At 43.0% G+C, this 27,960-nt stretch overlaps 1 protein-coding gene across 3 annotated transcripts; it reads right to left on the reverse strand.

Annotated features, from left to right (window-relative positions):
* Nucleotides 1–3,608: 3,608 nt before the first annotated feature.
* On the reverse strand, nucleotides 3,609–27,740 carry LOC118362341 (cytospin-A-like). Of its 3 annotated transcripts, none has more exons than XM_035742587.2 (11): nucleotides 27,258–27,740; nucleotides 25,913–26,022; nucleotides 24,069–25,001; nucleotides 23,799–23,872; nucleotides 14,094–14,656; nucleotides 13,574–13,667; nucleotides 12,646–12,712; nucleotides 12,351–12,523; nucleotides 8,533–8,649; nucleotides 4,369–4,428; nucleotides 3,609–4,254 (listed from the first exon to the last, which is right to left on the reverse strand). In XM_035742587.2, the coding sequence occupies exons 2-11, from the start codon at nucleotides 25,950–25,952 to the stop codon at nucleotides 4,165–4,167; spliced, it is 2,211 nt and encodes a 736-aa protein (XP_035598480.2). In that variant the 5' UTR covers nucleotides 25,953–26,022; nucleotides 27,258–27,740; the 3' UTR covers nucleotides 3,609–4,164. The 3 variants fall into 3 exon arrangements, with proteins under 3 accessions (XP_035598480.2, XP_035598479.2, XP_035598483.2); XM_035742586.2 differs by having other exon boundaries at nucleotides 13,574–13,670; nucleotides 27,258–27,730; XM_035742590.2 differs by lacking the exon at nucleotides 8,533–8,649 and having other exon boundaries at nucleotides 13,574–13,670; nucleotides 27,258–27,737.
* Nucleotides 27,741–27,960: the final 220 nt, after the last annotated feature.

Genomic DNA, 27,960 nt, shown 5'->3' on the forward strand with positions numbered 1-27,960 from the left:
GACAGAGCTGGTGTAACTGAGTCAGGTTTGTAGGTCAGGTTTGCCTCCTTGCTCGCACAAGCTTTTTCAGTTCAACTCACACATTTTCTATAGGATTAAGGTCAGGGCTTGGTGATGGCCTCTCAAATGCCTTGACTTTGTTGTCCTTAAGCCATTTTGCCACAACTTTAGATGTATGCTGGGTGTCATTGTCCACTTAGAAGACCCATTTGCGACCAAGCTTTAACTTACTGACTAATGTCTTGAGATGTTGCTTCAATATATCCACATAATTTTCTTTCCTGATGATGTCATCTATTTTGTGAAGTGCACCAGTCCCTCCTGCAGCAAAGCACCCCTACAACATGATGATGCCACCCCAGTACTTTACGTTTGGGATGGTATTCTTCGGCTTGCAAGCCTCCCCCTTTTTCCTCCAAACATAACAATGGTCATTATGTCGAAACAGTTCTATTTTTGTTTCATCAGAGCAGAGGACATTTCTCCAAAAAGTATGATCTGTGTCTTTTGTACCCGTTTCCTCCAGCATCTTCACAAGGTCCTTTTGCTGGTGTTCTGGGATTGATTTGCACTTTTCACACTGTCGTGTCTTTAGCTATGCCGGATTAAGTGATATGACATGCTATTCTATAAAACCCTTTCTCCGTAATTAATATTACCTAATTGAGCTAATCATGTAAATGTAATTAACTAGAAAGTCAGGGCACCACAAAATAATATTTATAGAGCTGTATTCTTCCGAATAAACTCTTAAAGACCGAGTAATATTTTACATCAAAAGCAGTCAATATTAATCGTCACCTTATTTCAGTCTCATATGAAAGTTGTAAATTCTCAGTTATCTTCACAAACCCTGGCTAACAAGTTGAATCAGCAATAGAGAATTGGGTTTAATTATTTATTTACTAATTACCTAACTAAATCACACAGAATTACATATACACAGAATTAATCATACCTTGATTACAAATTACGTCATAAAGGAAAACGTCCCTAGTGGGCAGAACAGATATGACAGCTGGTTAACACAAAAAAAGGGGCTGGGTTTGAGTGAAAGAGCGGGAAGACTGAGGAACAAAGAGAGAAGCGATGTCTCTATCGTAAATACAGTATCTTATGCATTCTAAATTACCTCCCATTTGGAAAAGGAAAATGCAATAAATATTTACTCTGAGCTGTGGTAGGTTGGTGGTAGATGAAAGGCTGTGTCCTTTGAAGAATGTCTCTGCTGGTAAATTGTAGTAACGTCGTTGTGTGGTAGACAGCATACTCTGTCTGTTCTGTCCTAGCTCACGTTTGCAGCTGCTGTTGCCAACTCAACGGCTAGGAGGTATCACTTCTGTCGTGAAAAAGAGTTCAAAGGCTTTGCAACCAAAGCTCACGCTGAGGTTGGCTTTGTTCTGTAGTTGACATCTGACTTCCTCAGAACAGATAGTTATTTGCTCTTTTAACGCAGAGGCTGCAGACCTCACGTACTTGGAACAGGAGGTTACATTTTCATCAAAGCTTTATATAGTGGAGCGAGAAGGGTGTTTTTGAAAAGTTTTATAACCCATGTCTCTTCACAGGGGCGGGCCACTGATTAAGCAGAGCCCTAACCTTATGAAAACACGAATCTCTCATTTGGAAGCTAAAATAGCTAAAATTACATTTAATCTCTTCACCAATAATTTTATATTCAAACATGTAAATTGAACAATTCCATGTGAATCTGATAACTACAATGTGCAGACTTTCCACTGTAGAATTTATGTCATCCTATCATTGATGAGAATGTCTCAGATGACAACCGAACTGACATCATATTCATTAAGTACCACTGCATATGTTCAATTGGTCAGATTACCAGAATATAGTTAATCCCCCCCCCCCACCTTCTGATGTTCCCAGAATCTCTATGTTAACCAAGGGATTTTCAAATGTCACATCAGTAGGGTAGAGAGAGGAAAAAGGTGGGGAAGAGGTATTTATGGCTGTCATAAACCTACCCCCAGGCCAACGTCATGACAACACCAAAGTATGTTCATCTCTAGGAGACAGAACATGTCTCCTTCCTGAGCAGTATGACGACTGCGTGGTCGCATGGTGTTTATACTTGTGTATTATTGTTTGTACAGATGAACGTGGTACCTTCAGGAGTTTGGAACCATACTTCTGGAGGTCTACAATTTATTTTGATTTTCCAATTATGTCAAGCAAAGAGGGTTGAAGGTTGGCCTTGAAATACATCCACAGCTACACCTCCAATTGACTCAAACTATGTCAATTAGCCTATCAGAAGCTTCTGAAGCCATGACATCATTTTCTGGAATTTTCCAATCTGTTTAACGGCACAGTCAACTTAGTGTATATACATTTCTGACCCACTAGAATTGTGATAGTGAATTCAATTTGAAATAATCCGTCAGTAAACAATTACTGTCATGCACAAAGTAGATGTCCTAACCGACTTGCCAAAACGATAGTTTGTTAACAAGACATTTGTGGAGTGGTTGAAAAACTAGTTTTAAAGACTCCAACCTAACATGCTGACCAGACCCGACACGTCACCTGCGTTGCAAAATAAATTGATTTTTACATGTTATTCAATTATTGCACCCACACTGCTCGCGCACGCCAACAAGCGTCTGCGTTGCCAAGGGCTAAAATAGAACTCATTGCTATTTCTGACGCAGATCGCACTGCAAGTCCTGCCTCTCCCATCTTCTCATTGGTTTATAGAAGCAGGTACCCACGTGCCATCTCCTCAGTGGTTATACCCATGTGGGTGATTGAAAGACAAACTGTTTTGCTGGTAGTTGTTGTAATACAAGGAAAGTTTAGATGCGATCACCATATCAGTTAAACGATGAAAAAGCCTGGAAGGAGGAGAGATGACTAGAAACGATTCGGTTGGCCGTTTTATGTGTGGATTAACTGTCGGAGTAGAGGTCCTAGTGCATTTCAAGTAAAATAACAAAATGTTTATATCCCAGGACAAATAAGCAACAGCAAGTTAGCTAAATAGGACAAATTAACGTTAGCTAGCAAGTGCAAGCTAACTAGTTAAATTGCCATACATGTTTAATGGTTTTCGACCTGTCCCCAAAATAATGTCATTGGTTCAGAATTTGTTTTGATATTTTAACCTGCGTGTCATGATCGCGTTTGGTGTGTGGGGGGCAAAATAAATGTATGCACGATAGCGCACGATGACGCATGCGCGCAGCCGGTTTTGGGTTCCACGTGTATGTAAACTTCCGACTTCAACTGTATGTAATAAATGGATGTGATCCTTCCATTACCACTTGCGAACAGATTAATACAGGTGACAAGAGGGCAGCAACTGGGTGGATATTTTCTTAGCCGGTCATTGCGTGGGTGTGTCTGCCTCTGTGTGATTATGGTTCTTCTGTAATAATCTTTGAAAAAACCTTTCAATTATTACATTTGTTTTGATCACAGTACTAATCACTACAATGGCTATAACGTGTCAACTTCGAAGACCCCAGTAGATGGAGACAAAGACCATACTAACCAAGGCCTCCCATATGATTTCCCAAGTCATGTCACTGTAATAAAGCACTTCGGTCTCCCTGCTGGACAGCACTGTACAGAACAAACACACATATCTTTATATTGCCCATTTTATTTATTCTGCATCTTTGGCAACATAGTCAGCGTTCACATTTTAGTTACATATAAGAATCAATGGATTGCTAGACAAGGAGACTGCATCCAATACACTCCCTTTCCCCCTTCCTCCCTTAAATTACAATCAAAGTGCTTATTAAAAGTGCATATTTACAGAGTGCTAAAACGGACAGAAACATGAACATGTTTTAAATGGAAGATTGTGGTACTAAAGGCACTGGACACAGATCAGCAGCTTTAGATGGCACTGCTGAGAAAAAGTTTAGGAGTCAAGCAAAGGTTTGGTATGATAAGATCAGTTACTTTGTGTAACCTTCTGATGGGGTCCCAGTGTAGACATTTACAGCAACCTGCACCTGCACTCTTCACCAGAAGGGGGCTCTGTTGTGCCAACAACGCCTAACTTTCTCTATATGGCTGTCAATGACCATATCAGCTAGTAGAGGAGTGACTCCCACTCCCCATCCTTCCACCAATAGCAGTGAACTGTACCTCCCGCCGAGGTTTCCCTCAAAAACACAGTCCTGGGCGTTACATCTCAAAGTGACGATACATGCACTCCACGTATCCCAGAACTCTTTGCCAGTCTGGTCCTCCGGCCCTCAGCATCTCCTCCATGGTCTGTAAAACACAGATGACTTCAATACTGCAGCGTTCACTGTTGAGTTTTTTCATACAAGCATACAACAAACTTGACAGTCTTTAAATAACACAAGTTCTGATTAACAGACTCACCAGCGATGTTGTGATTCCAACATTCTCTCCCGTCTTAAATGCCAGGCTGAGGTTCTCGCTCTATGGATAAAAGAAGCAGCACCATGTCTGAGAGGCAAATCACTGAATGAGTGTGCAATGCATGCGTGTGTTACCTAGGACTGTTCCGGTGACCATACTACTGCCACACCGGCATTCACGAGTCATGACTAATCAAATTCCATGTGATCGTTTAGTCACAGTAACTAGGCTTCTCCATGAGAGCCCATGAGCTCATATTGCGCCACATTTCTATAAACTATACAATTGCGTGAGGAAACAGAGTTGATGGCCTCTATTAAAAATTGTATCCCATCAGCTTTCTATAGGCTAAGCCTACTATATTTATTTCTCAACTTTATTTTAATGCACATTGCTTTGTGTTACAACAGGAGTAGTCTACCTGGCTGGCATGAAAATTAACCACGGGAAAAGCATCCTCCATTCGCTATTTACAGTGGGGGAAAAAATATTTAGTCAGCCACCAATTGTGCAAGTTCTCCCACTTAAAAAGATGAGGCCTCAACTATGACAGACAAAATTAGAAAAAAATCAGGAAAAAAAATCCAGAAAATCACATTGTAGGATTTTTAATGAATTTATTTGCAAATTGTGGAAAATAAGTATTTGGTCATCTACAAACAAGCAAGATTTCTGGCTCTCACAGACCTGTAACTTCTTTAAGAGGCTCCTCTGTCCACTCGTTACCTGTATTAATGGCACCTGTTTGAACTTGTTATCAGTATAAAAGACACCTGTCCACAACCTCAAACAGTCACACTCCAAACTCCACTATGGCCTAGACCAAAGAGCTGTCAAAGGACACCAGAAACAAAATTGTAGACCTGCACCAGGCTGGGAAGACTGAATCTGCAATAGGTAAGCAGCTTGGTTTGAAGAAATCAACTGTAGGAGCAATTATTAGGAAATGGAAGACATACAAGACCACTGATAATCTCCCTCGATCTGGGGCTCCACGCAAGATTTCACCCCATGGGGTCAAAATGATCAAAAGAACGGTGAGCAAAAATCCTAGAACCACACGGGGGGACCTAGTGAATGACCTGCAGAGAGCTGGGACCAAAGTAACAAAGCCTACCATCAGTAACACACTACGCCGCCAGGGACTCAAATCCTGCAGTGCCAGACGTGTCCCCCTGCTTAAGCCAGTACATGTCCAGGCCCGTCTGAAGTTTGCTCGAGAGCATTTGGATGATCCAGAAAAAGATTGGGAGAATGTCATATGGTCAGATGAAACCAAAATATAACTTTCTGGTAAAAACTCAACTCGTCATGTTTGGAGGACAAAGAATGCTGATTTGCATCCAAAGAACACCATACCTACTGTGAAGCATGGGGGTGGAAACATCATGCTTTGGGGCTGTTTTTCTGCAAAGGGACCAGGACGACTGATCCGTGTAAAGGAAAGAATGAATGGGGCCATGTATAGTGAGATTCTGAGTGAAAACCTCCTTCCATCAGCAAGGGCATTGAAGATTAAACGTGGCTGGGTCTTTCAGCATGACAATGATCCCAAACACACCGCCCGGGCAACGAAGGAATGGCTTCGTAAGAAGCATTTCAAGGTCCTGGAGTGGCCTCGCCATTCTCCAGATCTCAACCCCATAGAAAATCTTTGGAGGGAGTTGAAAGTCTGTGTTGCCCAGCAACAGCCCTAAACCATCAATGCTCTAGAGGAGATCTGCATGGAGGACTGGGCCAAAATACCAGCAACAGTGTGTGAAAATCTTGTGAAGACTTACAGAAAACGTTTGACCTCGGACATTGCCAACAAAGGGTATATAACAAAGTATTGGGATAAACTTGTGTTATTGACCAAATTCTTATTTTACACCATAATTTGCAAATAAATTCATTAAAAATCCTACAATGTAATTTTCTGGATTTTTTCCCTCTTTTTGTCTGTCATAGTTGATGTGTACCTATGAGGAAAATTACAGGCCTCTCTCATCTTTTTAAGTGGGAGAACTTGCACAATTGGTGGCTGACTAAATACTTTTTTGCCCCCCTGTAAGTGCATAAGGATGCCATGTATTTTTCCCCCTGCTCCTGTTCGACAGGTGCATGATAATGGTCAAAACTAAAGAAAAAATTAAATTGAGAATAGCGTGATGGTGACAATATTATCACTTCTGAATGATGCCCAGCGTGTGCAGACAAGAAACAGCTATGACCTTTTTGACTTTATCAAATCATAGTTGCACGCATCATGTAGTCTAGCTCATAGGCCTATATATTTAGATAAGGTTTGTATCACAACTAAAGTGGCCAAATAACTCCAAACGTGGTCTATAGGCCTAGGACCCCTGGAACACGATCAGAGCACATAGCCTACGGAGCGCACAGCCTACAGAGCCTAGTGAAATGTGTTCTTATAAGCCCAGTCATTGAGCAATCGCGTGTGAAAGAGTTTTGACTGAACACTATTTAAAAAGAGGATCCCAGCTTTCTCATACTGCTATATTTATTGAAATTAAGCACATTAATCCCCTTTACAACAGGGGTAGCCTACCTGGCATACATAGAATGCAGAAGGGGGGAGTGCACTCAATATTTGGAAGATGCTCCTAATGTTTGGTATACTCAGTGTACACTAATATAAAAGTTGCACCCCCCCATTTTGCCCTCAGATCAGCCTTTGGGGAATGGACTCAACAAGGTGTCGACAGCGTTCCACAGGGATGCTGGCCCATTTTGACTCCAATGCTTCCCACAGTTGTCAAGTTGGCTGTATGTCCTTTGGGTGGTGGATCATTCATGATAGACACGGAAAACAGTTGAGTGTGACAAACCCAGAAGCGTTGCAGTTCTTGACACAAATCGGTGCGTCTGGAACCTACTACCATACCCCATTCAAAGGCACTTAAATGTATTGTCTTGCACATTCACCCTCTGAATGGCACAAATACACAATCCATGCTTTAAATTGTCTCAAGGTTTAAAAATCCTTCTTTAACTGGTCTTCCCTTCATCTACACGGATTGAAGTGACATCAATAAGGGATCATAGGTTTCACATGTAATGAAAAGACAAGGTGTTATTGATGTTTGTATACTCAGTGAATATTAGTAAGCTATATGTAAAGATCATATTAGATTAAGAATAGTCTGATGGAGGGCCTCCCGAGTGGCGCAGCGGTCTAAGGCACTGCATCGGGAGTCCCATGGGGGGGCACACAATAGCCCACCGTCATCAGGGTTAGGGGAGGTTTTGGCCAGAGGGGGCTTTACTTGACACATCATGCTCTAGCGACTCCTCGTGGCGGGCTGACCTCGGTCGTCAGTTGAATGGTGTTTCCTCCGACACATTGGTGTGGCTGGCTTCCAGGTTAAGCAGCGATGAGACAAGATCCATAAGACAAATCTTTATTTTAAATTGTTTTATTTAGGTGAGAATATTATCAAGTGCTTGTCAAATTGCGAATGAGAGACCGATGAAGTGTGTGCAGCCTGCGCAAGAAATAGAGCTGAGCTCATGCCTTGCATGCAACTTTTTTAAAATCAGAGTCGCATCATGCAGTCTCAGAATGTACTAATCATCTAAACATATAGCCTAACATTTGTATCACAACTAAAGTTACATAATTAACTCTAAATTAAGCATATAGAGGACCTGTTACCTTGTAAACGACTCAACACAAAATAACCGCATGTGCACACATCTGGAAATCGTTTGGGGAAAATATACTTTTAAAAATGTTTACTCCCAGCTATGTTCAATTATATTCTTCATACTATAAAATAATGCCACGGAATTCTAAGCAAGTCTGCTATATGAACTAGTGTTGCCCACAGCCATATGACATAGCAAGATCAGAGACTAACATAAGGACAACTCAGAATATGCTATTGTGTTCTTTTGAAATAGACTCAATTTTCTTCATATCATGTTTCTTTAGACCTGTCTAAAATTAATAATGGATTTATTGTGATGGTCTAGGCGACATTAAATGGATGTACATGTTCCAATAGTCTGTATCAATAGCTTGTAGGCTATGCGTGGAAGCCTGGAGATGCTAAACGCGTTTATGTTAATTACCGGTAAATTACCGTGAGACCGGCAGATTTGGATGAAAATCAACATTTGACAAAATGTCATAACCGCCACAGCCCTAGTATTACCCACCTTGTTGTCAGGGCTAAGGGTGCAGTAGGGGATGTGTGAAGGGAGGTAGGTGTGGTATACAGCACAGAAGGCCAGACCATCCGCCCAGCTACTGCTGAAGTTAGTGATGTCAATATTCTGTCAATAGAGAAAGTGAGCGGGGGCAGAGAGGGTAAAGACACCACCATAATGAGTGCTGAGTTATTACATCAGGACAACATTCTCTTTACATCAGAGTCCCAAAGCATTCTTTCTCCTGACCCTGTTCAACACACACACACACACACACACACACACACAAGGGATGGGTGATGTCAACCTTTGTCATATTGTGATTATGTACCCATAAAACATTGTGATGAGCGATGCTTTCGCCCCTACTAAAATAAATAAATAATACAAATCTGCTAAAATGACTATTGGGCTGTAGCACGAAATCGAATCAAACTGGACATGTCGAAAGATAATGTTGTTGAAAGCCTGGGCAGAGGCCAAGTGCAGACAATGGCAAATATTTTCTACAATTCCTTTCTGGTGGAGGAGCAGAAAAAGTTTGTGTGTGTGTGTGTGTGTGTGCGCGTGTGCGTGTAGTGACTGTGATGAGGAACAGCTGTCTTACAGTAGTGAGCTCTAGGTTACAGGACTATATCAAGTGCTGGATAGAAGCAGTCCACAGTACTGGATAATTCTTGCTTTATTTGCATCATAATATAGACTTAGGCTATAGACTTTTCTTGTTCTTTTTGAACAACACCTTAAGACTAGAATATTTAGGAAATAAGCTACTGTTCTTAAGTTACATTTTTCTTAACTTTTATGATCAGCCTAGGAGGAGGATAGGTTATTGGTCATTTGGTTTACCGTCTCACGGAGGGAGTCTCCCAGGCTGCATGAATCATTTCTGTCTTAATAAGCTTAAACGTGTCATTAGATTTTTGTATAGGCTATTGATATTGTTTGTTCTCTCTCATTATTAGTCCTCTGGTTACTAGTGCTGAGTGATTAACCAAAATGTTTTTTAAACAACTAATTGACTGATGTTGTTTCAATTACTTGAATTCCATTTCATACTTTTTTCTTTCTGTGAGCTCAATGGCATATTTTGCTGCAGTTTCTCTATAGATAAATCATATCATCTGCCCAAACTGTGCGATGGAGTAGGGAGTTGTAGTTTCCAACAGGGTAATGTTCTACACAGTTTAGCGTAGAAAACTTGATAATCAACTACAATTTCAGATCTGTGCGATCAAGAGGGGACACAGAGAGCAGTTTCTTTGTGAGGTATCTGAACTAAGGGATTGATAGTTGGTATTCGGCAGTCATAAAAGCATGCCTTATTTACTTTGAAGAAGTACAAAATAGTGATTTTGTCAGAAAGCTTAGCCGGCAGCTCTATAGATATGAGAATTATTTAAAAAAAAATATTTAACCTTTATTTAACTAGGCAAGTCTGTAAATAAGAATGCGTTCTTAACTATGACGGCCGACACCGGCCAAACCCGGACGATGCTGGGCCAATTGGGCCGGATAATGTCATCAAATAAAACAAATGTAAAATCCACAACAACTAAAATGTTTGATTAAAGTACTGTGAATAAATGATGGTTCATAAGTAATCAGAAGTAATGGGCAGTCACAATATACATTGCTTTAGTCTTTGTTACAGCACTCAACCCACAAAATGCATAGTGCATTTAATGTAAAAAATATATATATTTAACACTCAGCAAAAAAAAAAAAACTTCCCTTTTACAGGCCCGTCTTTCACAGATAATTCATAAAAATCCAAATATCTTCACAGATCTTCATTGTAAAGGGTTTAAACACCGTTTCCCATGCTTTAATGAACCATAAACCATTCATGAACATGCACCTGTGGAACGGTTGTTAAGACACTAACAGCTTACAGACGGTAGGCAATTAAGGTCATAGTTATGAAAACTTAGGACACTAATGAGTCCTTTCTACTGACTCTGAAAAACACCAAAAGAAAGATGCCCAGGGTCCCTGCTCATCTGTGTGAATGTGCCTTTGGCATGCTGCAAGAAGGCATGAGGACTGCAGATGTGGCCAGGGCAATAAATTGCAATGACCATACCGTGAGACGCCTAAGACACCTACAGGGAGACAGGACGAACAGCTGATCGTCCTCACAGTGGCAGACCACGTGTAACAACACCTGCACAGGATCGGTACATCCGAACATCACACCTGCAGGACAGGTACAGGATGGCAACAACAACTGCCTGAGTTACACCAGGAACTTACAATCCCTCCATCAGTGCTCAGACTTCAACAATAGGCTGAGAGAGGCTGGACTGAGGGCTTGTAGGCCTGTTGTAAGGCATGTCCTCACCAGACATCACTGGCAACAACGTCGCCTATGGCCACAAACCCACCGTCGCTGGACCAGACAGGACTGGCAAAAAGTGCTTTTCACTGACGAGTCGGTGATGGTCGGATTCACGTTTATCATCGAAGCAATGAGCATTACACCGAGACCTGTACTCTGGAGCGGGATCGATTTGGAGGTGGAGGGTCCGTCATGGTCTGGGGCGTAGCGTCACAGTATCATCGGACTGAGCTTGTTGTCATTACAGGCAATCTCAATGCTGTGCGTTACTGGAAGACATCCTCCTCCCTCATGTGGAACCCTTTCTACAGGCTCATCCTGACATGACCCTGCAGCATGACAATGCCACCAGCCATACTGCTTGTTCTGTGCATGATTTCCTGCAAGACAGGAATGTCAGTGTTCTGCCATGACCAGCGAAGAGCCCGGATCTCAATCCCATTGAGCACGTCTGGGACCTGTTGGATCGGAGGGTGAGGGCTCGAGCCATTAACCCCCTAGAAATGTCAGAGAACTTGCAGGTGCCTTGGTGGAAGAGTGGGGTAACATCTCACAGCAAGAACTGGCAAATCTGGTGCAGTCCATGAGGAGGCGATGCACTGCAGTACTTAATGCAGCTGGTGGCCACACCAGATACTGACTGTTACTTTTGATTTTGACCCCCCCATTTGTTAATGGACACATTATTCCATTTATGTTAGTCACATGTCTGTGGAACTTGTTCAGTTTTAGTCTCAGTTGTTGAATCTTGTTATGTTCATACAAATATTTACACATGTTAAGTTTGCTGAAAATAAATGCAGTTGACAGTGAGAGGACGTTTCTTTTTTTGCAGAGTTTATATACCAAAAAATAATAATACTGATACAATTTCAAGAAAAATAAAATCGCTGAAACCGAAACCAAACTGACCTCAAAAGGCACTAATCGCTAAGCACTACTGGCTACCTTAAGTTTTTAAGCTGTTCAAATAACTTTGAGATGGAACGCCGTTTCATTCTGTTTGATCGGGAGAAAGCCATGCATGAAAAGATGAAGCGTAGCCTTCTGTCATATTCATTGCCTATATTCCTTTCTCTCTCTCCATTCAACAGGCTACGTTATTTTTTTAAACAGCTTGACATAAGATATTCCTTAACTGTCTGTTATTTAGAAAAAATTTAAAGGTTTAGGCTACTATAGCCTGATGCCAATGCATCTGACAGAGAGAGAAACTATATTTTCAGACTGGACATTTTGTGCTGCTTTTGTGGAATTCTCCGCTCTGTCTGGCCTTCAGTCATCACGTGTTCTGTAGCTCCTATAGAACATATGTATAGAAATGAACTATAGCAAATAGGAAACAACAAATTACTCAGAATGTCACGTGTGAATCCCTGCGAGACTACGTTTTGGGTCACATCACGATGTCATCCCCAATCATCGTCGAAAGACGACGCTATCATAATAAATCGCCCAACCGTAACACACACATACGTTACAGTACCTTGTAGCCCTGAGTGCGGCTCTGACACCAGCGCAGAAGAGAGTTCCTCTTGGAGCCTCCATGGCGGCGTAGCAGTAGATTAAAGCCATCCTGAGACCTGGTCTTAGAGGTCGTGTTTGGGGGCAGCTCTGCCAGGGCAGAGTTGTACTGGTTCAATGCCTCCTCCCGTTTCCCTGGAACACACATATGTCAATAGAAAGGGATTTAGCTCATTTCCGTTACTAGACATAAGAGCAACATGGAATGGTGAGCGTACTGACACATGGGTGATTGTGGAACGCACATAGAAACACACCTGTGTGAGTGCTGGACCAGCTGTCTTGCCATTCTAGCCCTTTTCTTCCTCTGGTTTGACTTTGGTTCTGAAAGGACACACCATACAGTATATATATTTGTTAGGAAAATTATGATTAAATGACTGAACAAATCATTTTAAATGGAACTGTAACTAAGTAAACTTATACTCTGTTTTATTATATCTGATTAACAATATGAGTTCATAAGATATCTGATTAACAATATGAGTTCATAAGAAGTGTGACACGGACAAAGAGTAATGAAAGTTAAAGAACACCATTCCAACTAGGAAGAAAGGAATGGTTTGTGGATTAAGTAAACAGATAAGGTAGTTAACCTATGATTGAACCGACGAAACTGAGCTCTGGGGTGTTTTGGATAAGGAAGTGAGTGCATTCCTAGGTTCTCTGTTAATTAGAACTGTCAGCTAAGTGGTGATCGATAATGTTGAGGGGGTCAAAAGTTAATTCAATTATGTTGTGTGACCTGGGAGTGTGTTAGTAAGTTAGAATGAATTTTTAACCTCACTTTGTCCCGGTCGAGAGGAGGGGATTCTGTTAAGTAATGAAATGACGTCATGTTATTGTATATAAACTGTTGCTCGTGGTAACGTGGCAGCGCGCTCCAAGAATAAATTATGTTACCTATTATTGAAATGGCTGGTCTCCGTCTATTTTATGCAAACAAGAATCTTACAAATTATCATAAAATAGATTAAGGGTTTTCAATTAATGAAAACACATTGGCATAATTAAATTACAGTAACAATATTCCTACGCAATAACATAGCATTCAAATTCTAGTAGATCAGAAAACACACTGACTAACACAATGATGCCAATGGTTGGAATAGTAATATCGTTAAATATTTCCAGAGGTATGACACACAAACAAGCAGTTAGACCCCAACTTTTAAATGGTCTCACCTTGTTTATAGATCCAGCTATTGTGGCAGTATTGGACTGGGATGTTCCATTCATTACAGCAGGGGAGTCTGAAGATGCGGGTAGTCTGGAAAGGCTTCTGAAATCAAGAAATGTGCTTTGCTATTATTGGATGAACTGAACTCACACAGCCACACAACATTTGTTGTTCAACTTATCAGGGGTCAGACATGAGAGCAAAGCCAACTGTTATTGATACACATTATTCTCAGTTCATGTTTAAAAAATATATCAAAACAGAAAATGATTATTTTTGAATAATCTAACTGAAAGCGTAGTAGTGGATCAGTTTTAACATGGTTTTTACAAATCCATGTCCTCAAGTGCCCTGCCTGTTAATCTCTGTTCCATTACAGCAGTCCAAAAATCGGTCTGGATTGCTTTTTGTTAGAATAGCCAGCTATATAAATCATGGACGTTAACCTTCATTACAAGCAGGAGGCTGAGCGTAAGTTCATGTATAGTTGAACTCATACAAACAGGAAGTCACCATGGTACTCACCTTGCCCTCTCCTGTGTGACTTTCCTCTGTGTCTCCCTCATGCTACACCCTTCCTCTCCACTCCTCTCCTCATTGGTCACGTTCCTCAAGTACCTGTTGGCTACGCCCTTAGTGTCCGTTCGAGCCTCTTTCACACTTATATTCTTATTCCCTTCTTCCTGGCTCCTCTTCTCCATCTTGTCATCTCCTCTTCCTCGGCCAAACCTGCTGATCCCCCTCTCCCTTCCCCGGTGTGTCCCCTCCTGGGTCTCCAGTGTGCTGGTCTCCCCAGTAGCCCTCTCCATGCCCTGGGTCTTGGCTTGAGCCTGGGCCTGTCCTGGTCCCTGGTTCTGGGTGAGGTGGACCAGTTTCTGCCTGCTCTCCCTCAGCTCTCCTCTCAGGCTGACCAGCTGCCCATCAGTCTCTTTCTGTCTCTGCTGGGCAGCCTCCAGCTCCCGCTCTGTATCCATCTGAGCCGCTCTGAGCGTGTTCAGCTCCTCCTCGGCCTCGGCCCTCAGTCGGTCGGCCACTGCTACCGCCACCTGCAGGTCAGACTGGAACTGGTTCCACTCCACTCGCTCCGTCTGCAGGAAGGAAGACACTAACAGTTAGCTACTATGAAGAACAGTCCAACGGTTGAATCATGTGTGTTAGTGTTGGGCTGGAACAAACATATGTATAGTCTGCAGCTCAAGGCCTGGAGTTAACTAATTTGGTCTTAAAGTTTATTTCTATATTCACACCCAGAGTGCAAGTCTTTAATCTTTGATTTCATATGACATCATTTCCATATTCATTTGTCTGCCAGCATCACATTATACACAGCACTGGGCCTCTAGAGACTATGAGCTATTTAGTGATCAAATATCCAGTTGGCATTCATAATCTGACTCAAATATTGGACAGAATGAGAGGCAAGCTTTTGCAATTTTAGAGGAGTGGCACTAGGGAATCAAATGAGCCACATCGGGACCCTGTGCCAAAGGGTTTTGACATGGTGGCGTCGACAGACATGGAAGCTCTGCTTCTTGCTCCTAAGCAACTTTGCTACACCGCAATAACATCTGCTAAATGTGTATGCACCAATAAAATTGTATTTTCATTTAAATAGCCCTGGCCCCATTCAGGTGCTCAAATCAGATCCACTAACCTGGAAGTGTTAACAGCTCTTACTCCCAAGGGTTTTTGATGCACTGAGATTATTGTATATGTTTCCTTAGAAATGTATCAAGTTCAAACAGGGAAAGGAAATCAGAGCATTATTGGTAAATTTCAGTTCTGCAGAGTGGTCACTAGCTGGCACAACCACAAAGTCATACCATCTGATTTTAAACCTAACCCTAACTTTACCCACAATGCTAACCCTAATTTAAGATCAAAAAGCCCATTTAAGTTCTCATGAAAATGTACAATATAGACAATGTTGACTTTGCAGCTGGCCAATCTAGCGAGGATCACTTAATTTTGCCTCCAGGACAAGACTCATTCCAATAAACGTCAAATAACATTTTATTGGTCGCATACACATATTTAGCATATGTTATCGCGGGTGTATTGAAATGCTTGTAGTTGGCTAGAAGCTAGGAACAGGGCGACCGTGTCTATCAGTTCCATCTTGAATTACCCCCGCATCAAGCTATTAACTCATGATAAGGGTGATACCAAGATACCAACACCAAGTCCTCAAATCAAAACCAGACGGTGCATCTCAATATTGTAAAGTGGGCTCCTCCCCTAACCTCATCTGCAATGATAGAACTGCACCAAGGTAAAGTACCAACAAACATCAACCATGTTTTCTTCACATCTCCTGTGTCCAAATTGAGTTATTGACATACTGTAGCCTTGTTCTCTACCTATATACCCCCAATTAATTTAGTTAAATAATACAATGTAAAAATTGCTGAAACCATTCCAATGAGGACTTGGACATTCAAAGCCAATTATCTCAGAATCATCTTTTTGCAGATAGAATCTTCTAGTCCCAAGCTCTCATATTGAGAAAAGCTTTTGAGAGCAGACATCCCTATAATGATGGAAATAGAGGACTAACAAGCTCCAAAGCACTCAGGTAACATACAGATGGACTCGGTTCGTGAACATTGCAATGTGACCCGCAGAGTAACGTGGGAGTGTGGAGGAGTTGGGTCGTTTGGTAATTAAATGAAGAATGGATAGAGACGTGGAGGAGGAGGAGAAGAGACAGAGAAACTGGAGCCAAATCATTTCCTCATCTGACCAGCGACTCAAGACCACAGCTGGGGCCAATTATGCAGTCACTGGAGACACACACACACACACACACACACAGAGAACATATTCTCTTCCACCCACTCTCGATAACACACACCTTCCTTCTTTGTCTTTTCCCTTCGAACACAGCCATAAAGTGAAGTTCACCCCTCTCTCGAACACAAACTTTACAGCATGTAAAACCACACAAACCCTGAACAACCCGTTCCCATATTCTTTGATTCAAATCCACAAACACACAGCCTCACACAGAGTTTAAACTGCCTTGTTATGGCAGCAGAGACAAACTACTTTTTATTAGTACACATGATGCAACTCATAACGCCAGATGGGAGAAAAAGGACAACGTGGGAAACCATTAGTCTAAACCCCCACATTCTTTAGTAGCCTGTTCTGAATCCTGTCTGTACAGCTAACTAACTGTCAGTGTCCAAATAGGGTATGTCTTAGAAGGGAAACAGGATGGGACACTCCTTAACTCAAAGATAACACTGTTGATTTTCCCTCAGACACACACACTCGCTCTCTCTATATATATACATCCCTGAGGTACTGACATAGTGACCCACCACAGGCACAGATGTGGACTCTCATACACTGATTCATGAACAGTCTCTCTGGGAGTGTTGAGCTAATTCCAGATGTGTTTCTCGGTTGGTGCGTGTGAGAGATAGAGAGAGAAAGAGAGAGAAAGAACCATCCATCTGTCCCCACGCCTCAGTTTACGTCCACACCCAGACTCCCTAACGCGTACTTGGGGAAACATCCTCACTCTACCGTGGCTCTGCAGCTTTCCACATTCACTGGGGTGTGTTGAACAACCAGTTCCCATACACTCTGATACTCATTAAGAGACTGGCTCAGTCCCTCTACTTACAAGGCCTGTGGATACACTCACCCACTCACCTAGAGAAAAGACATACTGCTTATACCTCTCCCATATACACACACACACGGTATCTACCTTCTCCCCAGCCTCCACCATTTTTTACGCATTGCAAATTTGACACACAACCTTCATTTGGCATGTAAACAAGTTCAACCCCAGCCTCTTGAGTTTCTGGAGCCAAAACCAAATAGCTCATTCCAGGAAATCTGCAGCACTGTCCACCTGGAAATGATCCCAGAGCAGACCTGAGAGCTATTAAATCCTTGGGATCAGCCCACCCACCAACCAACCACACGGACAGGGAATGGATGAATGAGGGGAGACATGGAGGCTAGCATGGGGGGGATAAGAGTCAAAAGCAACAGTTGTGAAGTAATTGTTGTAGTTTCTGTGCTGAAGGAGGGGGGGTTGGTGAGAGAGGAGCGGTGAACCCTCAGATGTCCAGAGAGAGAGGCACAGGAGAGAGAGAGAGGTACATTTACAGTTTAGTCATTTAGTAGACGCAGATTACACAGATCCACAATTAGACAACAAACCCGATTTTGATAAACTCTGTATCTACTGGGTGGAATATCAGTGTGCTATCACAGCAGCAAGATTTGTGACCTGTTGCCACAAGAAAAGGTCAACCCATATTTATGCTTATTTATTTTCCCTTTTGTACATTGTTACAACACTGTATATATACATAATATGACATTTGTAATGTATTTATTATTCTTTTGGAACTTCTGAGAGTAAAGTTTTATTGCTCATTTTTATTGTTAATTTCACTTTTGTATATTATCTACTTCACTTGCTTTGGCAATGTTAACATATGTTTCCCATGCCAATAAAGCCCTTAAATTAAATCTGAATTGAGAGCGAGGCCCAGGGAAAGAGAGAGAGAGGTGGAAAGAGAGAGAGAGAGAGAAAGAGAGAGAGAGGGGTAGAGAGATGCACAGGAAGAGAGAGCGAGGCCCAGGGAAAGAGAGAGGTAGAGAGTAGAGGTCGGCCGATTAATTAGGGCTGATTTCAAGTTTTCATAACAATCAGTAATCGTCATTTTTGGACACCGATTATGGCCGATTACATTGCACTCCATGAGGAGACTGCGTGGCAGGCTGACCACCTGTTACTCGAGCGCAGCAAGGAGCCACGGTAAGTTGCTCGCTAGCATTAAACTTATCTTATAAAAACAATCAATCTTCACATAATCACTAGTTAACTACACATAGTTGATGATATTACTAGGTTAACTGTTAATTTATCATCGAATCACAGCCTAGTTTGCCAAACGGGTGATGATTTAACAAAGGCACATTTGCATAAAAAGCACAATTGTTGCACGAATGCACCTAACCATAAACAAAATCAATACAGAGAAGTATATTTTTTTAAACCTGCATATTTAGTGTTAGCAGGCAATATTAACTAGGGAAATTGTGTCAATTCTCTTGCGTTCATTGCACGTAGAGGCAGGGTATATCCAACAGTTTGGGCCGCCTGGCTCGTTGCGAACTAATTTGTCAGAATTTTACATAATTATGACATAACATTGATGTTTGTGCAATGTAACAGCAATATTTAGATTTAGGGTTGCCACCCATTCGATAAAATATGGAACGTTTTGTTTCGAAATTACAGTTTCCGGATTTGACCATATTAATGACTTAAGGCTCATACTTCTGTGTTTATTATATTAGAATTAAGCCTATGATTTGATATAGCAGTCTGAGCGGTGGTAGGCAGCAGCAGGGTCGTAAGCATTCATTCAAATTTTACTGCGTTTGCCAGCAGCTCTAAGCAATGCTTGATCACAGTGCTGTTTATGACTTCAACCTTCTCAACTGCTGAGATTAGGCTGGCAAAACTAAAGTGTATTTCTTTCCTGGGAATATTGAACCTCCAGCTTTCATATTTTCTGAGCAAAGAACTGAAACGTTAGCTTTTTTTACATGGCACATATTGCACTTTTACTTTCTTCTCCAACACTGTTTTTGCATTATTTAAACCAAATTCAGCATGTTTCATTATATATTTGAGACTAAATAGATTTTATTTCTGTATTATATTAAGTTAAAATAAAAGTGTTCATTGGTCCTTCAGTATTGTTGTAATTGTCATATATATACATAAATATATACACAGTGCCTTGCGAAAGTATTCGGCCCCTTTGAACTTTGCGACCTTTTGCCACATTTCAGGCTTCAAACATAAAGATATAAAACTGTATTTTTTTGTGAAGAATCAACAACAAGTGGGACACAATCATGAAGTGGAACGACATTTATTGGATATTTCAAACTTTTTTAACAAATCAAGAACTGAAAAATTGGGCGTGCAAAATTATTCAGCCCCCTTAAGTTAATACTTTGTCACGCCACCTTTTGCTGCGATTACAGCTGTAAGTCGCTTGGGGTATGTCTCTATCAGTTTTGCACATCGAGACTGACATTTTTTCCCATTCCTCCTTGCAAAACAGCTCGAGCTCAGTGAGGTTGGATGGAGAGCATTTGTGAACAGCAGTTTTCAGTTCTTTCCACAGATTCTCGATTGGATTCAGGTCTGGACTTTGACTTGGCCATTCTAACACCTGGATATGTTTATTTTTTAACCATTCCATTGTAGATTTTGCTTTATGTTTTGGATCATTGTCTTGTTGGAAGACAAATCTCCGTCCCAGTCTCAGGTCTTTTGCAGACTCCATCAGGTTTTCTTCCAGAATGGTCCTGTATTTGGCTCCATCCATCTTCCCATCAATTTTAACCATCTTCCCTGTCCCTGCTGAAGAAAAGCAGGCCCAAACCATGATGCTGCCACCACCATGTTTGACAGTGGGGATGTTGTATTCAGGGTGATGAGCTGTGTTGCTTTTACGCCAAACATAACGTTTTGCATTGTTGCCAAAAAGTTCAATTTTGGTTTCATATGACCAGAGCACCTTCTTCCACATGTTTGGTGTGTCTCCCAGATGGCTTGTGGCAAAATTTAAACAACACTTTTTATGGATATCTTTAAGAAATGGCTTTCCCCTTGCCACTCTTCCATAAAGGCCAGATTTGTGCAATATACGACTGATTGTTGTCCTATGGACAGAGTCTCCTACCTCAGCTGTAGATCTCTGCAGTTCATCCAGAGTGATCATGGGCCTCTTGGCTGCATCTCTGATCAGTCTTCTCCTTGTATGAGCTGAAAGTTTAGAGGGACGGCCGGGTCTTGGTAGATTTGCAGTGGTCTGATACCCCTTCCATTTCAATATTATCACTTGCACAGTGCTCATTGGGATGTTTAAAGCTTGGGAAATATTTTTGTATCCAAATCCGGCTTTAAACTTCTTCACAACAGTATCTCGGACCTGCCTGGTGTGTTCCTTGTTCTTCATGATGCTCTCTGCGCTTTTAACGGACCTCTGAGACTATCACAGTGCAGGTGCATTTATACGGAGACTTGATTACACACAGGTGGATTGTATTTATCATCATTAGTCATTTAGGTCAACATTGGATCATTCAGAGATCCTCACTGAACTTCTGGAGAGAGTTTGCTGCACTGCAAGTAAAGGGGCTGAATCATTTTGCACGCCCAATTTTTCAGTTTTTGATTTGTTAAAAAAGTTTGAAATATCCAATAAATGTCGTTCCACTTCATGATTGTGTCCCACTTGTTGTTGATTCTTCACAAAAAAATACAGTTTTATATCTTTATGTTTGAAGCCTGAAATGTGGCAAAAGGTCGCAAAGTGGGGCCGAATACTTTCGCAAGGCACTGTACATATATATACACACGTGTGTGTAAATAAAAATCGTCCAATTAATCGGTATCGGCTTTATTTGGTCCTCCACTAATCGGTATCGGCGTTGAAAAATCATAATCGGTTGACCGCTAGTGGAGAGGTAGAGAAAGCGAGGTATAAAGAGAGAGAGGTAGAGAGAAGCACAGGGAGAGAGAGCGAGGCCCAGGGAAAGAGAGGAAGAGAGGTGGAGAGAGAGAGAGAGGTAGAGAGAAGCACAGAGAGAGAGCGATGCCAAGGGAAAGAGAGGAAGAGAGAGGTGGAAAGACAGGGAGGTAGAGAGAAGCACAGAGAGAGAGAGAGCGAGGCCCAGGGAAAGAGAGGAAGAGAGAGGTGGTGAGACAGGGAGGTAGAGAGAAGCACAGAGAGAGAGAGCGAGGCCCAGGGAAAGAGAGGAAGAGAGAGGTGGAGAGACAGGGAGGTAGAGAGAAGCACAGAGAGAGAGAGAGCGAGGCCCAGGGAAAGAGAGGAAGAGAGAGGTAGAGAGAAGCACAGAGAGAGAGAGAGAGAGAGAGAGAGAGAGAGAGAGAGAGGCCCAGGGAAAGAGAGGAAGAGAGAGGTAGAGAGAAGCACAGAGAGAGAGAGAGCGAGGCCCAGGGAAAGAGAGGAAGAGAGAGGTAGAGAGAAGCACAGAGAGAGAGAGAGAGCGAGCGAGGCCCAGGGAAAGAGAGGAAGAGAGAGGTAGAGAGAAGCACAGAGAGAGAGAGAGCGAGGCCCAGGGATAGAGAGGAAGAGAGGTAGAGAGAAGCACAGAGAGAGAGAGAGAGAGGCCCAGGGAAAGAGAGGAAGAGAGAGGTAGAGAGAAGCACAGAGAGAGAGAGTGAGGCCCAGGGAAAGGGTAAACACTGCAGCCCGACACCCACATCTCAGCCAAGACTCAATGTGTCTGATCTCTCTCCCCATTCTCTCTCTAGCGCACACACACACCAACAATAGTCAGTCAGTCTCTCCATTCTCTCCCTCTAACACAGTCTGACTTTTTCCCTAACGCCACCAAACAAAACAAGTTTTGTCTCCGACAGCTGAATGCAGCCCCCCTCCTCCACACATCTCTGTCACTCTCTGAAAGTACATTAAAGCTTTTATCACTTATATTACACAACTGAGTCAACAGTGTTAGAAACACTGAATTTAATATTTAGGGGTAGAGGTTCTCTCTCACTAGAGCCCGTCTCTCTTGGCTTTCCCCAGCTCAGTCTATCTGCCTTGGGTCCCTACATATATGTTGAAGAGTTCAGGGAAGGAGAGGAAATTATATAAAGGGATGGAAGGAAGTAGAAAAAGAGAGGATGGTAGGAAAAGAGAGAGGGATGGAGGGAGTAGGGCTTGTATTCCATCTTCCCAATCTGGAGCAGATCAGGGGAAGCTGTGAGCCCCTGGAAAGAAAAATAATTATGGTGGGTCAAGGTTTGGAATGGGCTTTTGACAGGAAATTAACAGAAAAAAAATGGAATCTGAATTGGAATCTCTTGGGAGCCTCTGGATTGTCTGAGCAACGCTCAAAGAATTTAAACTTCCATCTTCCTTACCATGTCTTTCTACACACCATCTAGCCCTTTCAATACAGGAACCTGTGATAGTGCATTGAGCAAGGGGGGCAAAACGGTATCAGAGCATTTCCTCCTGGGCCTCTCAGGATGGGTCTAGGACAGGATGAGGCCTATTAGCAGGACCACGTCTCCCAGAGGCCCTTGCTCTGATCCATTTATGGGTGGAGATGACAGGGTCTTTTGTTGTTATCTCCTAAACTCAGATGTTACAAGCGGTGAAACCCAGCCCTGACCTCTGCCTCAGGGTGGTGTCATTTCCTGTTTACATTTCTAAACTTATCCACACCCCCATTCTCGTCGACAGGGCTGCAGCGGAGCAGGTTGAGAGCTTCAAGTTCCTTGGTGTCCACATCACCAACAAACTAACATGGTCCAAGCACACCAAGACAGTTGTGAAGAGGGCATGACAAAACCTATTCCCCCTCAGGAGACTGAAAATATTTAACATGGGTCCTCAGATCCTCAAAAGGTTCTACAGCTGCACCATCGAGAGCATCCTGACTTGTTGCATCACTGCCTGGTATGGCAACTTATCAGCCACAAGGCACTACAGAGGGTACAACGAATGGCCCAGTACATCTCTGGGGCCAAGCTTCCTGCCATCCAGGACCTCTATACCAGGCGGTGTCAGAGGAAGGCCCTAAAAATGGTCAAAGATTCCAGCCCCCCTTTTACACCGCTGCTACTCTCTGTTGTTATCATCTATGCATAGTCACTTTAATAACTCGACGTACATGTTACCTCAACTAACCGGTGCCCCCACACATCGACTCTGTACCGGTACCCTCCTGTATATAGTCTCGCTACTGTTATTTTACTGCTGCTCTTTAATTACTTGTTACTTTTATTCCTACCCATATTATTTTTAAACTGCATTGTTGGTTAAGGGCTCATAAGTAAGCATGTGACTAATACAATTGTATTTGATTAAAACTGAAGGAAATACACACCTGGGCTTCAGTACTTCCATTAATAGGAATATAATCTGTCATGTTCTACTGTCTAAATGTGTAGCCATGATGAGCCTCACTCCAGATCTGTTTGTGCTTTAGCCAACTGTCCTCTACAGTGTTCCTTTGTTATTATGCCAAATGTGCTGCATGGCAACAATAGTCAGAAGACTAAAGCCTAATCAGATCTGGAACTAGACTGAAGCTGAAGGGTTACATTATGTAAAATCAGTTTCCTGATTTGGAAACAGGACATCTTCTGTCCTAAGGTAAGTTTAGTGTTTATTGGGATGTCTTGTTGGTATTTCTCACCTGCATGGTCTCCCTCAGACTCTGGACCTCAGCGGTCAACTCCTGGCGCTCCACTAGCAGATGCTTCAACACATCTGACAGAGGGAGGGGAGGGAGAAAAAGGAGAAAGAGGAAGCGTGAGAGAGGGAGGAGGACAGAAAAATGCATTTGGTAGTAGTTATTCATATAATTCAGAGGTATGACATCATGCATTTCATAATGGGGGATTATTTTAGGCATTGCTATTAAGGGGGAGTGGTAATGTTTATGTACATGATGTGCTGCTCTTACCTGGGATGTTTAGTGTTGCATACTGACTGGGACTGAGACCCAGTGCTGTCCTACACTCTTCCACCAGCCTCTCAATCTCAGCCTGGTTGTCTGCAGACCCATGGTGCTCCAGCGTGGTCAGGCTCAGCCCACTGTCCTTCTCGCTCTGCCCCGAGGGGCTGACCGGGCTAATCAGGCTGGCCGAGGACAGGGAGCTACCCAGGGATGAAGGAGTCTTGGTGGGGCTCATCGATGAGCTCTTCCCCTGGGGTACAGGGATCCTGGGACTAGACCTGGTGGGGCCTCCATTACACCCCATCACAACCCACCCTTCAGGCACTGCTGCATTACTTCCTGTCCTTCCTTGCAGGGAGATAAACCCAGGACCAATCACAGAGTAGCCTGGGCTGACGGGCAGGAGTCTCTTTCCACTTAGGGCTGGGGCTAGGGCTGCGACTGGTGCTGGGCCTTGGGCTGTGACTGGTGCTGGGCCTTGGGCTGTGACTGGTGCTGGGCCTTGGGCTGTAACTGGTGCTGGGCCTTGGGCTGTAACTGGTGCTGGGCCTTGGGCTGTAACTGGTGCTGGGCCTTGGGCTGTAACTGGTGCTGGGCCTTGGGCTGTAACTGGTGCTGGGCCTTGGGATGTAACTGGTGCTGGGGATAGGGCTGGGACTGGTGCTGGGGATAGGGTTGTGACTGGTGCTGGGGATAGGGTTGTGACTGGTGCTGGGGATAGGGCTGTGACTGGTACTGGGGATAGGGCTGTGACTGGTGCTGGAGATAGGGCTGTGACTGGTGCTGGGGATAGGGCTGTGACTGGTGCTGGGGATAGGGCTGTGACTGGTACTGGGGCTGCTGGCTGGCCTGGTGTAGAGGGTGTGATCGGAGTGAGAGTAGGCAGGGTGGAGGTTACTGGAGAAGTAGGAGGGGTTTGGAACAAATCCAAGCTGGGCCCTGGATAGAATAAGAGCAATGACGCACGAGTGTGAGGGTGAGTGAGGGACACGTACAGATGGTCAGAGAGACAGGCAGACTGACAAAGAGAGTGTGAGAGATTGAGTACAGTGGTCACTGGTTGGGCATGCAGAGCTGCTAGGATGACTAAACCAGACCATTAACCCCGTACAATACCCAGGCTGTCATTCAGGATGAATGGGCAATTGCTCATCAGGAGACACATTCCTCTGCTCTGTGCTGCTGATCTACACCACCACTGACCCCGTCCTCCTCTGTCCTTCGCTTGAACTGACCTTCTCTAGGTTTAATTGATATTACCACTGATCGAGTTCAACTAAACAAGTTATTGAAAGTGATGCATCATGATCAGTTAAATATCAATCCACATCAAATACAGAGTGACGGGCCATAACTCCCCACTTCCACTGCTGTCTTTTATGCACCTATTCCAAGCCATAGTGTGCTAGTGTGAGTGTGTCTGCCAGCATTAGGCTTGCCATGATTAAGCCGTTGCCCTTGTGCAGAGCTGGGGAATTCTGCCGATTCATCACAGCTGGGGCAGCAGAGCCTGACGAATCACAAGAGGACGCGAGGAGAATGAGCCCAGCCAAGATTCCTACCCTCTGGCTTACACACACACACACGTTGTGTTCCCCAATCTCCTGTCTCTTCCCCTCTTCTTGTCTCATTCCTTCTCTCTATTCATGTCAGTCTCTGTCCATCCCCCCTCCAGTCTCCTTTCGGTCTTTCCACCGTCGACTAAAAGCTTAAATATAAATGCGAGTCTCAAGGTATGTTGTCTTTGTTCTCTGTAAGAAAAGTCAATAGACTTGTTCAGCACAGAAAGGGGGGGTTGGCGGGTTAATTAAGTGAGGTGTGTGTGTGTATTGTAGGGGGGCATAGGGTACCTGTGGGTCCATGGCCGTCCTTGCTGGAGAAGGTACCCATGATGCAGTGAGAAAGTGGGCAACACACCAGTGGCTCTCAGTCAGGACAGAGCAGAGGCTGCAGAGGAGACCTGCACACAACAATCAGTAAGATTCATCTCCAATATGACACTGCACAATGTCATGTTCCACAAGGGAAATTATGCACCAATGAAATCAGTCATCACTTCTCTAATCATACACATAGCACTCAGTGGCAACACATTTGAGGGGCCCCGCAAGGTCTGGGGGGGGAAATAAGAAACTTCCAGCAGTTCTACACATTTGGCCATGGGGCAGAAAGGAACATGTGCAGTTACATAGCTAATAATATGCCATTCTACACATTTTGGCATGAGAGAAAACGTAGCAGTTTATTTTTGGGCGGGGGCTGCAGGGTGTGTGGTAAGCCAGTGATAGTTCTTCTCTAATCACGTGATATGATTAGAGAAGTGCTATGGAAAAGGTCTACTTTTTTTCACAAGTAAACTAATCACTTGAACCCGACCCTCTAGTCTAGCATATTGAATGCCCAGTAAGACAGAGAGATCGTGCACCCAGACTAAACATTACACACCCTAGAATCTACGCCATGTTCATTTGAATGTTCATTTGAATTTGGTGTCGTACTTGTGGTGTAAATCAAATCCAACAACAAAATAAACTACATTTTAGTGAGCGGGATATACCAGGAGACAGAATAGAACCCCACAACTTCTTATCATTAGCACAGAAAACAAACGATATCATATCCAAGGTAAATTTGCATACATTTTAATTACAGAAGACACTAGACATAAGTCTATTTACATTAGTAGTAGTAATAACAATAAAAATCTGTGCTGGTATCCTAAATTAGGTTGTCTAATCGTGTGAGTGCATAACATCAGTCCAAAGGAGATTGCCAATACACCAGGCACTGGCAGTACTCAAACCAAATCTGTAGCCGACTAATGATGGAGATCACTCAAACCTCAAGTGGCTTTGGGCGTTTGCATTGTTCTCACATTTTAAATGAACAAGAAAGCCTTTAATCAAGATTTTAAATTGGATTGATAAACCGAAGGAAGTTTCATGCATGTAGTCCTAGACTTACAGAACCGCACCTTAACCTAATTAATGTAGCCTAGGAGGGAAATCCAAGTCGTCCCATAAACATATTTATTCAGAAACATGCCTATTTATCCAAGGAATTACAAAAGCAAACATTGTTGTTCTACAAACACAAAACCAGTTTCAAAAGAAGTTGGCTGATATGTTCTTTCTTTCCAAACAGTGACGCATGCATCAAACTTTTTACTCTGCGAAAAAAGTAACTATACACAACCTTTAAAGTAGAATAATTTCTTTTTTTAAATCGATTTATTTTCCTCCTCGTGGAAATATAGTCCGTGTGTTGTCCTTTCTTCCCTCTGTAGCCTACCGCGCATTAGATCCGTCTTCGTCAATGCGGTGGGGTTGAGCACAACGAAAGAGTCGGGACGAAGTAGCCAAGTGCACCAACTCCACTTGTTCTCGGTGGAGTAGACATATAAACTCCTGTTTCTCTCATGAAAACACCCAATATGTCATGTGATTATTTTCTAACAGAAATGAATGCATCTTTATCAACTTTATACAGGCCTAGCTTTCTCTAACTTTGATCCATTCTTCTCTGATGTCCTTTAAATTCGGGCCTTGACCACTAGGGAGCATAGTTGGGCTGTCCTACGGCATGCAACCTACCAGATGGAATTATAGCCAAAGACAGTACAGTATGAAGATAGCTAGCAAATCTCATGTGCAGACACACGTCATCGGTCGTCACGCTCCGAACTGCGCATGTACAAGATGTCAAATCAAAGGCACTCCTTCAATATAAAGTCCGTTTTTCACTTTCACGAGGCTGGAGTAATTGACATGTTCAACTACTTAAGACGTTGGCTTGAATCGAGGTTGTGCCTTTAGATTTCGAGAAAATTAAGAACGAAGGAAGAATGTTTCACTTCTCAAACCCAAAACCCCGTCCTGGTCTGCTTCTCAAGAGTTCC

Source organism: Oncorhynchus keta, chromosome 29 (assembly GCF_023373465.1).
Source record: "Oncorhynchus keta strain PuntledgeMale-10-30-2019 chromosome 29, Oket_V2, whole genome shotgun sequence".
Classification (NCBI taxonomy): domain Eukaryota; kingdom Metazoa; phylum Chordata; class Actinopteri; order Salmoniformes; family Salmonidae; genus Oncorhynchus; species Oncorhynchus keta.